Source organism: Cynocephalus volans, chromosome 11 (genome assembly GCF_027409185.1).
Source record: "Cynocephalus volans isolate mCynVol1 chromosome 11, mCynVol1.pri, whole genome shotgun sequence".
In the NCBI taxonomy this organism is placed as follows: Eukaryota; Metazoa; Chordata; class Mammalia; order Dermoptera; family Cynocephalidae; genus Cynocephalus; species Cynocephalus volans.
The window spans coordinates 71,124,584-71,138,124 of record NC_084470.1 but is presented as its reverse complement, the minus strand read 5'-3'; the positions used below and the strand labels follow the sequence as shown (position 1 = coordinate 71,138,124).

Genomic DNA, 13,541 nt, shown 5'->3' with positions numbered 1-13,541 from the left:
ATCTTAAACAAGACCTTTAAGATGGAACAAAATAATCCTCCTTTACCCTTTCTCTGCAATGGATCTGACTTGCCTATGGAAAAAAATAATGGTACATCATTAGTACTTCTAATATAATTCTTTTTTCTTGCTGGAAAACATTTCTATAATGTGGGGTGGGACATATATTATAGTAAAATGATTAAAAGCATGGGCTCCAGAGACAGATGACTCAAGTCCAAATCCTGGCTCCAATTATTTGTGTGTGCTCTTGGGCAACTTAGTTGTCTCAGTTTTCTCAGCTAATAAATGAGATAATAATAGTGTCTGTCATAAACTTGTTGTGAGAATTAAATTAGTTAATACATGTAAACAGTTACATACTAATAAGTGTAAGCTGTAATTATTATTTTTCAAAAGTATAATACAGCAGGTAAGAGGTTGACCTATAAGTCATATATTAATGAGGTTAATAAAATGACCTTTTTCACCAGATTCAGAGTCCAGAGTGCTCACCATTACACTATGAAAAGGACCTTTTTCAAAACCTTTTACCACACGGCCATGTACAGTACAATTGAAGGGTGATATCAAAAAGATCAGAGAATCTAGTAATGGAAATGATAGGGACAATGTTGTGAGACTATGAAAGGAATCTATGTAGACTTAAAGATGAGAAGACCAAATTCCCTCTTTAGCATATACAAACACTATAGTCCTCTGGCAAGGTATCAAAGTAATTTATGCTTATAGCCTCATGGGCTCATTAATATATAGCAGATGTGCTTTACTTACCAAGCTCTGGTTGTCTGGCAGCATGACAATGATCTGTGCATTATGATCCCATATCATTCGCCAGAAATCTTTCGTAGTATGTGGCAGAGGATGCTGGGTTATAATAAATTCATTGCTCCTATAATAGCCCTTTAGTTGGGAAGATGAAAAATCAGTGATTATGAGTGTTTTTTTCTAACTTTATGGTAGTAAAATTTATTCATGAAATAAGACAGCATTGTTTTGGCCACACTAAAATAATGGAGAAAGGCATTCAGTACATTTGCCTAATTTTTAGGTGTACTTCTGCTAACATTGTGCAGACAATTTTGTCTCCATGTGCAATTCATTTCTAGTTACCCCTGCTGTTTTTACTTAATTTCAACATTTATTCAAAGACTAGATGGGTGAAATTAAGCATTTTGCTTAATTTAAGCTTTTTTTACCTGTGATGATTAGGTCTCTTTTGTTAAAAGTTTCGAGGTACAGAAATCTCTATACTTTTGGTATTACCCATTGAGAAATTATTTTAAAAATGAAATCAGTCACATTGGTGATTTCTGCTCTTTAACGCCTTTCAGTTTAATTGACTTTATTTATAATTAACTGTTGACTCTCACCATAATATAAGAAGCATTAATGTAATCTGTTCCCTTCATTCCAGGCAACGGTGCAAGACCCACTCGAGCACGCTCAGCTATCATATGGAAAACACAAAAACACCACATTTGCCTTACTATACACACAGAACCAACAGCTTTTTCTGAGATTTACTTAGTGAATAACATATCCCCCTGGCTCCCCTTTCTAAGACTTATTTATATTTTTAAACAAGCTAAAGTGTTATCAGCTAAAGCATAACTTAAAATGAAACTTTGCTGCACATACCCAGAAGGACACAGGCATTGTAGGAATAAAATTTTACTGTGGGAGAGGTTTTCACAGCAGATCACTAAGAGAATACTCTGTACAGACATGACTGAGGATTTTAGATAACTTTTGACCTAGTCTGATATTCCTACAATTGTGCCAACATATTGTACTTCGCTCTTTTTCCAACCCCTTATCCACACCTTTCTCCCCATAGAGGGCTTAGAAAACTGGCCTTTTTCGGTAAAGACAAATCTCTCCAGTGATTGCCTGTGTCTATAGCACACACACAGTAGTCCAAGACTGTGTGGACTACAAGGGGGATATGTTCCAAGACCTCCACAGGATGCCCAAAACCATGGATTGGACCGAATCCTATGTATTCTACATTTTTTCCTATACATACATAGCTATGATAGTTTCATTTATAAATTAGGCATAGTAGATTAACAAAAATAACTATTAATAAAATAGGACAATTATGATAATATACTATAATAAAAGTTATGTGAGTGTGGTTTCCTCTTTCCTTTCCCTCAAAATATCTTACTGGACTACATGGCAGGTAACTGAAACTGTGGATCAGGGGGTACTCTATACAAAGGTCACCACCAACGAACAGTGCCTTGATCTCAATAACCAGAACAATTTAATGATATACAGATTAATCAGGACTGCAAGTTTTAAAAGAGTACAAATGCCACAGTGATAATAGCTTTACTATTATTTTTATTTTATTGTTAAGTTTTTAAGTTAAAATATGGTAGAAGTAACCTAATTCTTGTATTTCAAAGTGAACCGAAACTGAATTTCATGTCAGATAGATGGAGTGACTTGCTGGCACTGACAGCCACCCCTCCCGGTTTCATCAAACTGCCTTAGTTGAGCTGAGCATAACATTTTCCCCTTTGGTAGATGCTGCCTCTTTACATAATACATTTTAAAAATACTGACACACTGAACTAAGTCAAACTGATTTTAAGATCTTACATGGCACAACTGAAGAGTTTCTGTTCTTTTCTTTGTTACACTCTTTCTGAGCACTAAAGCATTCCACGTATTTTGCATTACATTGTGTGACCAGCTGAAAAAAAAAAGCAAAATTTAGTCTTCATTTAAAGGTATAATTGATATCATGTGCTTGATGATTTGGTGAAAATACCAGTAATCAGACTGCCTATGAACAAAAACATTTTTTGTGCCCCAAAGAACACTTTTATAATTTACTTGTGGCACTTCTTTCAATGACCTTGGCTGTATCCTTGTCTTATTTCTACTATCAGACCTTAGGCTTCTTGAAGATAGGTACTGTGTGTGCGATAGATATTTAATGAACTATGTGGATTTTTCTGTGGCATGATGTCACTGCTGTTGTTAATTTTTTTTATAATTCCTTACTTGCACATAAGAGTCAAGTGAGCCTACACTAGAAGACTGCTTAATGATTTAAAGGAGCTAATTGTGTTCCTTGAAGCTAAGGGACAACTCAATAGGTTCTCAGTATATTTCTGTTCAGCTGAACTGACATTGTTCTAAGTCCATTATAAATAATCAGTCCAGCAGTTTGGTTATTCTTGCTGTTTATGTAGCCTGGTTTGAACCATTTTGTCAATCCAGTTTTGGGGTGGGGGTCCATCTTAATGGAATTTATGGGAACAGTTTCTTCCAAGTGCTTTAGTACTACCATCAAGGGCTCTGAATGTAATTTTTATTTTCAAGTTTCTAATTCTTGTTTTTTTCTTCTACTTGAGTTCTAAAATGGTTAGTGCCTGTATGAGAACCACTTGCCTGGTTTCCAACTGAATGTATTGGTTTCCTTTTTTTTTTAAGTATGTGTAAACAAATATTGCAAAAATGGAAAATAAAGCAGAATTTAACTGTTGGCACTTAATATTTTGTTAAGAACTCGTTTTAAATATTTAAAATGATACACTGTGTCCTCACTATTAATTACCTCAAATGGTTTTACAGTACTTTGGATTTTAAAAGGTGCTAAAAATGCAAAATTGTTGTTATGACTGAACTCAGTAAAATTAATCTATTTTCCATTTCATATCACTTGCTATAATTTGTTTGGTAGTCTTATTTCTTCAGCTGAGATTCAAATGAAAGTTTTGGAGTCTGAAAATTTTTGCTGTAAAAACTAAAACTGCACAGATTCATCTCATTCTTTCCATCTTGACACAAAATGAGAAATTAACTGATGTGCAGAGAACAATGTGCAAAAAAGAATTTAAAAGACTAGGCTAATAAATAGGAAAGCACTTAGTAACTGGAGAGACAGGAAGCATTTGAAAGTTATACTAAATTCTGTGAGATGACTGAGCTTTTTCTGATCTTAAGTACTTTATCAGTCCTATGGTCTCTTTCATCTTCACTTCAGTCAATTCCATATAAACCTTAACTACCTTTAAACTTCTTCATGCCCCTTCAAAGAAAATGAAGAACCATTTAGGAAAAGTTAACTTTTTTCTAGTATTGTTTAGTTTAGCAACTCTTTTTTAGTTTAAATTATCTTCTGAAATATTTTTCAAGTAGGCATATTTTTAGGACAATATATCTACATATAACCATCCTTAATAAAGGTAAGATAGATAAGTTTAGAAAAAATATAGAAATATTTTTGTGGATGGGAACGACTGACAAAGTATTATGTCTTGTGGCCAGGGGCTGATGTTTATGTTCAGATAAAGTCATAAATTGCTCAAAAGAAAATACATCACTATATTATCATCACTGTACTATCTTTTTGAATACCAACAATTCATGCATAGGTCAAAACTTTATTTTTCTTCCCATTACATTTAAGGAGTATCAAGAGAACAAACAGTGATCCATTTGAGTCTATACATTAATGTAAAGAAGATATGACCCCCAGACTCAAGGCATTTTTTCTGCTTTCTTGCTTTATACCAAAGAAATTTATTCAAAGTACTACCTTAAATTGTTTTTCCAGTCGAGTCTTTCCTCCTACTCCCGGTATGAGGATGCTGTTAACATAGCTGTGCAGCTGATTTGAAGATACTTCAGTCTCCTTTCCAAGAATGGCTTCCAACAAGGCATCATGAATGAAAATGTACTGCTCCTAAAAGGTGCAATATATGGTAGTCACCAAGGAGAGCTGTTAAGGGATAGCTACCTGTTCATAAAGTCTACTTTAGATTAACTCTGCCCAAACAGGGACCTCCCAGTAAGTTCCTTCAAGCATTTACAGCTAGGCATTTGCTGCAATACTCATTTGCTTATCCAAATTTGCATGGTAGAGACTGTGTTAAGTTTAGCTCTGTATTTCATACCATGCCTGGAACAGTAGGCTCAATGCAGCAAGCAAGTGAGAAATGTATGTTCAATGAAGGGCTTGAGAACCACCTTCTTTTATGTATTTCTCAGGCCAGACAATATGTTTAAATCCCTATAGCATCTAACATGACTCCTGATACAACTATATCTGCTTCATAAGTGCTTGTGTAGTTATTGAGAAATTTAAATGTTAAGATCCACAGAGAAATGGAAACCTGTGATCCAAAGAATAGCATATGGTCAGAATATCTTCTAATACAAACATATAAATTCCTTCAAACCCTTAGAGAATGAATCTGTGTCCTTCATATCATTCAACTTTCACTTAAAGCATGTGCTAGAATCTCATGAGGGCACTGGCAGCTACGCCTTACCTCAGTCTGGACGAGGTAGTTTCGCTGTGTCCTAATATGCTTCAGGAATCCCAGGACATTAACTGTGCTTTTGTCTTTTATCTGTTGTAGCATGCTGTCTATTACAATGTAGGTGCCTGTCCTGCCCACACCAGCACTGTAAGAGATGAAGACATTCAACTAGTACTTGTTGCTTTATTATATCATTAACTGTGGATTGGAAAAATTATAATCTAAGTATCTAATGAAATTAGAAATAACTCCATTGTTGAAACAACCCAGAATAGTTGGCATATGTTATTCATATAGATAGCACCCAAAAACTTTATTAGGACACCTCCCACCTTGTGAGTCTTGATGAGGAGCACAGACTGCCTTTGTACCATAGGAGCTGAAAGAAAAACATTATATACTTGCTTTCTCAGCCTCCCTTGCAGCTCAAGCGGAGGCATGTGACTCAGTAATGCAAGTGACAAGAAGACTCTCTCAAGGCAGCAGCCATCTCCACATCAGAACCAGATCTGGAGGCATTGTGCAGGGAGTTTTTCCTTGTGCTTGGTTCTCCATCTCTCCCAGTGATTCTATGAGTACCCATCATCCTTTTAATAAACCCCTTTTCTGCACAACTCCTTCAGTTGGCTTCTACTACTTGAACTCAGTATTAGAAAGTTATCTAAAGGGGGGTATTTTCCTTTAGTAATCTAGGTATAGAATGAGAATGGTACATCTGGAAAGTCTGGCCTCTCTTGTTCATATTTCTTTTTTTTTTTCTTTTTTTTTTTTTTTTTTAATTTTTTATTTTGTCGATATACATTGTGGCTGATTATTGCTCCCCGTCACCAAAACCTCCCTCCCTTCTCCCTCCCCCCTCCCCCCCAACAATGTCCTTTCTGTTTGCTTGTCATATCAACTTCAAATAATTGTGGTTGTTATATCTTCTTCCCCCCCCCCGGTTTTGTGTGTGTGTGTGTGTGTGTGTGTGTGTGTGTGTGTGTGTGTGTGTGTGTGTGTGAATTTATATATTAATTTTTAGCTCCCACCAATAAGTGAGTTGTTCATATTTCTTAATTATTATTTTTAAAAAACCCAGGAGGATCTGAATTTTGTAGTATTGAATAACAAGCTTTATTTTGGCAGAATACCCCAACAGGTTCCCCATCTAGCACAGCTCTGTTGAAACATAAGCTGTTTGACAGACATATCTCCATTTTAGTAATTTCTAAATGGATTAGTGGATAGTATGTAGAGTTCTCATAGGATTTTAAGTAGAAGATGAATTCCAACCTCAGCAAGGTCTTGGTTTGTGAAAGCATATTATAAGAACAGCCCAAAAGAAATGCTAGAGAAGGCCATGCAGCTATGCAACATAAATCACAGAATAAGCAACATCCATTTGAGTACTAAAAAAAAGAGCCAAGAATGCAATTGCAAATTAAACACTATAAAAGCATTTTTAAACAACCAACTAAAGTTGCTTAAGGTAGTTGAGAGAAAACAGGCTTCACACAAGGCTTTCCTAGTGCTTTTAAAAGGTATTTTACACAGCATGTATAAACTAAAAATTTAAAAATAAAATCCTTTCATACATACTACAAATATTATTTAGAGGAACCTTCAGAAAAGCCATTTATAAAAACTCAAAATCTCTGGTATGGAAAGTTCTTAACTTGAGCTTAAAGCCAGATTTTTATTTATTAGAATCAGCCTAACCTTCCCTATAAACAATGGGGATTTTATTAATAGTAAGATGATTTTATAAAACTAGAGATTAATGTAATTGAGTACATTTTTAAAAAAATTACAGAAGCAGATGATTTCTTAATGTTGTGGGGATATAGTTACTTTACTATAAGACTATAACAGGTCTTATTCATCCCAGTTTTTAGTGGAAGATTTTGCTTTTACATCAAACAGTGCAGTAGCAGAGTTACTGTAGTCCAAGTTCACAAGGCCCAAATCCCCTGCTCTGCTCACTTTACATGTTGAATCCCAGGCAGAAGAAAGTGAAAGATGCCAGCCCTACCTGCAGTGCACCAACACAGGGCCCATTTCTGGAGTCCGGGCTGCTGAGGATCTCCTCACGAAAGTCAGGACTGGGAGGGCATACTCGGGAACTCCCATATCAGGCCACTGTGTGTAGTGATACTGGATCACTACCCTTTCATTCTGACGACCCTTGGGATTTCCTTTCTGACCCTATGACAAAGGTGAAAAAAGATGCCTTTAAGCTGAGGGTGGGCATTCTGGATAAAAATAATGTAAGGGTGTCAGGAAACATGACCTCTGATCTCATTCACCCTAATTACTGCTCCTGGGCTAGGTTATTTCCTTTTTGTGGCCAACTTTCACATCATTAAATAGAGACATTACCTAACTGGATGTTAAGTATAACTATCTCTTAGAAGAAAAGATTGCTTAAGATTTTTCCAAGAATGAAAGATTAATATCAGGTTTTTGAGTTGGGAACTATCCAAAGCAATTTGTAATTTTCTTAGAAGGCCTCCATTTACTGACTTTCTGCCCCAACTCCAGAGGCCTTGGTGCTTTGCCTTCATCAGCCTGTGGCCCATGATTCCCATTCCTTCTCCACAGTCCAGGTTGGACCTTCAGGAGCCAGAGTGCTAGTTACTGCTGTATACTTTTTGGGAAGTGATGGAAAGATTCTAAGTGTCAAATGATTCTCAGTTTCAGCAGTCAGAAGTAACATCTCATTTGTCTGTCACTTTCATAAATGACTTTTTCAGAATAGTTTTCCTTTGAGTAAGTGAACCTTTTATATTGTAACTATTTTGGATGAAAAATTTCCCCAAATAGATCACTTGCTGTGATATGTTTTCTTATTATGAGTACCTCTTAAAAAAAATTTTTTTATGATGACTAGGGTTATTAATCAATCAACACTAAAGCTTGTAGGGTGTTTGGCCCTGTGCTACAAAGGCTCATGATGGCTTTGATATTTTAATTCTTCTGTTACCTCTCATTTGTTTCCTTCTTCCTTTTGTTAAAGTTCCTACTTGATTTCTTTCTCTGACTTAATCAGGGCCCACTTACTCTTCTTTTAGAAACAGCTCAAGTACCTGAAGGGTTCCAATGAGTAAGAGGCTTTATTAAGTTTTATAAGGGTTACTGGTTACCTTGAGCCAGCTGGCAGTTCTATTACAGAGAACACGAATATAATGCTACTGATTTTCATAGATTTCTGCCATTTTTGGAAATAACCATACACAGAAAGGACTGTTAAACTTGGATCACAGATGGGCTTTAGAAGCCACTGAAATTGTATGTAAAAATTTGAGTGAATTCCTCTGAGGCAAGGAGGCTACAATTATCTCATATTCTCAAAGATGGCCGCCAAAAATTAGGATCTCATTGCTACAAACAATTGCCATACCGAAGTCTCTGTAGAGTAACTACATTTCCTCAATGAGCATCTATCTAGAGTTCATAATACCACATACCCACCTATCAGCAGTTTCACGTTCTGTGGTCTCAGTTACCTGCGGTCAGCAGAGGTCTGAAAATGTTAGTTTTTTGAGAGTGCACACACACACATTCACATAAGTTTTACTATGGTATATTGTTATAATTGTTCTATGTTGCTATTAATTATTGCTGTTAATCTCTTTCTGTGCCTAATTTATAATTAAATTTTATAATAGGTATGTATAGGAAAGAACATAGCATTTACAGGGTTTGATACTATCTGCAATTTCAGGCATCCACTGGGGTTCTTGAAATGTATCCCCTCTGAGGATAAGAGGGGACAACTATACTGCTGTGATAATCTATGGCTCTTGTTCTGACAGCAGATTTTGAAAAAAGAGAAATCGAGATAACTTGGAAGCAGCATTTCCACAAAGTATGATTCTCAGTATATTAGTAGTTTTATAGAAAGGATTTTATTGTTAAGTCACATTAGAAAACACTAGGCAAAACAAAGTTATATGGGCTTTTCTTTAACTCAAGCACTCTGGTCACTTGTGATCACTGTAAATTTTTAAAGGGGGAGATACATATTATATAGCATTCATTTCCCATTCTTATTGAATAGTAGAATCTGATTTTCACAAGCATCTTATAGTATTCCTTGGAATACACTTTGGGAAACAATGCTTTAAAGCTGTCAGAAAATTGGAATTAAAAAGCTAAATCAACAAACAGATGTTGCCATATTTGCTGAGTGTTACCAAAACCTAAGAGGATGATTTTCTTTTTTTTAAATGAAGCTTTGTTAATGAAGATTAAAGAACTCAATCAGGCCAGTTAAATTCTATTTGTGCTTTGCCAATACCTTTCATTAACTCTGATGTCAATCAAGAGTTGTGAAAAAATGTTATAAAAATACTTTTTAAAAACCAAGTTGGTTATGAGATTTGGCCTTGGTTGTACAGTAATTTTCATGCAAGTATAAAAAGAGATGCCCTGCCAGCCCAATTCCTTCAATACCTTTTTCACTTTTGTATTTCTAACTGAAAAACGACGAATGGTATAGCAGGCATGTACTTTTGTGCTCTTCAGTGTGACAATAATGTTTCCATACTCCTCACTATTTTCTGTTGGCCAATACTGATCACATTTCCGCTGCAAAAAGATAAAAGTTTTAAGTTATAACTGCACTTTATGCCACAGTTCTACTGTTGACAGTGTAATTCCAAATGACAACATTAAAACACAGGTAAGATTGCCATTTAGTTGGTTGAAAAAGAATGCAAAGGTGGAACTTCTTAAAGTCAGATGTGACCTCTGAAGAGGCTGATGGCTTGGGATAAGTTTGGGCAAGATCATCCAATACATAGGCCTAATATTTATGATTATCTTTCAATATATGATGTACTTAAAAGAGGGCCTACGAAAGAAACATGTATATTTCACATGTAAGAAATGTGAGTAGGATATATTATAAAGGGAGTTTAACCTAAATTAGTATCATCTAATGTAAGCTCATAATCCAATAAATTCTACAACATTGTCATTTTTAAGAAAAGGTCCTGTTAATGATGGTCAGTCAAGGTGTTTAAGCCGTCTTTGCTTCCCCAAGTATGAACTATTAGCAGTTCCTTTGACCATACCATACTTTTTCCAACTTCCTTGCTTTTTGTTCTTCTGTCCCCTATACTTAGAATTTCCTTCTTTTTAGCCTGTATAATTCCTCCTCGTTGTTAAGTTCAAATCTCACCTCAAATATTAGCTGCTTTACAAAATCTCAGTACTAGAGCATGCATTCGTTTATTTTGCAGGTTTCCCCTAATACCCTATTCATCTCTATCACCACATTTAATTCATTCTTGTAATGCCATAGCTCTCTTTCTCACCAGACCATAAGCCAAGAAAGAGCAGAAAGAACACTTTTCATTTCTGTAACTCTTCACACCTGGTCAAGTTCCTGCCCCATAGCAGGAACTCCATAAATATTTTTTGAATGAAGGTGCATAATTAAGATTGTAAACCAAGAGGCTCTTACCCTTCCTTTTTCCACAAGGTTTGTAATCATGATAATGATTCCAGTGTTTTGTTCCCAAATCATCCTCCAGAAATCTTCAAATGTAGACTTTAAAGGTCCCTGGGTGGCGATGTAGGCTTTCGCTTTGTTGTAACCCTTCAAAGATGACACGGCTCAAAATAAGATGAAAGCAGTATCACAGAAGACCAGTTAATAATTCAAGTGCCTTCCATACTGAATAAGCTATGTTTTTAGTGAAAGCTTTGTGCAGTACTAAAATACATTCAACTGTCTGTGCTGCAGTCTTCAATGTTCAGAAAAAGGTTTATAAAAACATATCTGACTTACATCGACATAGTTTGCATTAATGTAGTCACTGTGCTTGGAGTCTTTTCCTGGTAAAGGTCTTAACTTCACTCTACTGTGATCATCTGTAGAGAATAAGAAAACAAGCAAAAACAAAAGGGGTAATTTAAAAACTGGTAGCATTCTAAAGCACAAAACAAGGTAATCAGGTGCTGTGGCATCTCCCAAAGTGCTCTGAGAAAACTCCTGGCAGGACAACTACTAAATAGTCAAAGTGAATTAGAACCCATCTCAAAAACAGAGGGTCACTTCTGCCTCATGCTCTGACCTGTGAGTGTCCAAGAAATGCAAATTAAGGCCCTTATTAGTTTATGTACAACTAATGCAACTTGCAGTCCTCCAAAACTTCCTTGTCCTATTTTTGAAAACAAGTTCAAAGGCCTTTGATTTCTCATGCCCCCACCCCACCCCATTAATAAAAGTACAAAGAGGTGACTGTTATATCAAGTCCAGAACATCTATTTTCAGGAGATTATATTGTTAAATTCAGGTGAACTTTCTGCTGCCCCAACAGAACCTAAGTAACTGAGGGAACCAGAAATTCTTTAAAGAGTAATCTCATTGCAGGAATCTGAAGTCAACGATCAGATTTCAGGATTCATTGAACCTTAGCTTATGAATAGAAGGGGTGCTGGTGGTGCACGGTATGTGTCTCTAGTTGCCCAAAAGAATGGGTCTGGTGTTTTAGGATGCAAAAGAAAAGAAAGCTGAGATCATAATTTTATTTTCCCTATCTAGAAATTTCCGAACAGAATGGGCGAAAGGCAATTTATATTTCTGTTTATAGGCATTATCATAAAAGCCAAGTCAGAAAGAAGTCCAGTGAGTGGATGTGCCTAGACATTACTGACCTCAGACTATAGCAAGCTCTTTTTGAGAGCCCCCTATGTTTTTGGAACGGTGAATTGCTTTTGTTGTTCTGACAAACTCTCAGTTTAAAGTTGACATGAAACAGGATGCCTGATATAAAAAGGCCCAAAATGAAAAATTCCTCCTAAGACACATGGATACAAACTGCTATGCTTAGTAGCTATTATAGTATATACTGTTATTTCTTAGAGTGACAAATAAGAACACATACTCCTGCAGTTGCAAAATTCTTATTTAACTAAAAGATAATATACTGGTTAATAGATCAGTAGTATAGGAGGTGGCATGGTGACATCCACATGTACCATGAAAGTTATGATGGCTTTGTAAGAAAAGGCTTTTCCTGTTTCTGGCACATTTACAGTTTGATTTTACTTATTTCCAGGACATTTATATGCTATTCTTTGGTATATAAAGGCATTAATATAGGGATAGACAAAGGTGACAGGTGATGTGCCCAGAATCTAAGTGGCCAAGAGAATGCCAAAACCCAACACTCTGAACTTGTGAAAATAAAACCACATCTAATTTGAACTTGTGGAAGTAACAACACAAATGAACTTGTGAAAGTTACTACATTTAACCAGAGGTGATGGTTTTCCAGCAACCCACCATGACTCTTGGGTACATCACACAGAAGTTGCTTTGATTTTCTCTTTCTTTGCCACATACTTTTAGCCAAGGCGATAAGGTCCCTAAAAGTAAAGGTTGCTATGGTGAAGAGAATGTGTGTGGGTGTATGTAAGGCACAGATGTTTATATATCCCTGCCTGATTTGTATGGTCAGAGAGGAAGTATACGGATGGATGAATCCTCACAATCACAGCAAGGTGAGCCCTGGCTGGTTTGGCCAACTGTAGAGAAAAAAGAAGTTTGACTCTTTCTTCCTTGTTCTCTCTCTTTTTTTTTTACCTCCTCTATATTCCCTCAGATAAGTGAAACAAAGAATCCTATTCAAAAATAGCTTGTAGTTCTTTTAAAATTTTATCTAGAAGTAGTAAAACTATCTCTATTTGTAGATGACATGATCTTGTGTATAAAAATCCAAAGGAATCCATAAAAAATAACTATTATAAGAAATGGGTTCAGCAAGGTTGTTGGATACAAGATCAAAATACAGAAATCAATTGAATTTTTATATACTAGCAATAAACAATTTGAAAATAAAATTAAGTAAACAACTCTATAGTAATAGTGTCAAAAACAATAAAATACTTAGGAATAAATTGAACAAAAGAAGCACTTGTACAATGCTGACTATATAAACCATTGTTGAAATAAAAGAAGACCTAAATAAATGGAAAGACATCCATCTTCATGGATTGGAAGACAATATTGTTCAGGTGGCAACGATATGCAAATTAATCTACAAATCCAATGCAATCTCTATTAAATCCCAGCTATGTATTCTGCAGTAATAGAAAAGCTGATCTTAAAATTCATAGGAAACACAAAGGATCCAGAATAGCCAAAACAATCTTAAAAAAGAGGAAAAAACTTGGAGGACTCACAGTTCCCAATTTCAAAACTTACTACAAAGCTATAGTCAATAATCAAGACAGTGTAGTTCTGGCAGAAGGATAGACATA

The 13,541-nt window shown here is 35.6% G+C and overlaps 1 protein-coding gene across 1 annotated transcript in view; it reads right to left on the bottom strand.

Moving 5' to 3' along the window:
- The window catches only part of PTPRG (protein tyrosine phosphatase receptor type G), a 48,355-nt gene that overhangs the window by 13,178 nt on the left and 21,636 nt on the right, over positions 1–13,541 (bottom strand). The window contains exons 5-13 of the mRNA XM_063113409.1: positions 11,065–11,147; positions 10,738–10,872; positions 9,723–9,857; positions 7,300–7,472; positions 5,298–5,433; positions 4,562–4,708; positions 2,614–2,707; positions 1,374–1,450; positions 775–903 (exon numbers count right to left, since the gene is read on the bottom strand). Of these exons, the coding sequence (XP_062969479.1) occupies positions 775–903; positions 1,374–1,450; positions 2,614–2,707; positions 4,562–4,708; positions 5,298–5,433; positions 7,300–7,472; positions 9,723–9,857; positions 10,738–10,872; positions 11,065–11,147 (1,109 nt within the window). The remainder of the gene's footprint in view (positions 1–774; positions 904–1,373; positions 1,451–2,613; positions 2,708–4,561; positions 4,709–5,297; positions 5,434–7,299; positions 7,473–9,722; positions 9,858–10,737; positions 10,873–11,064; positions 11,148–13,541) is intronic.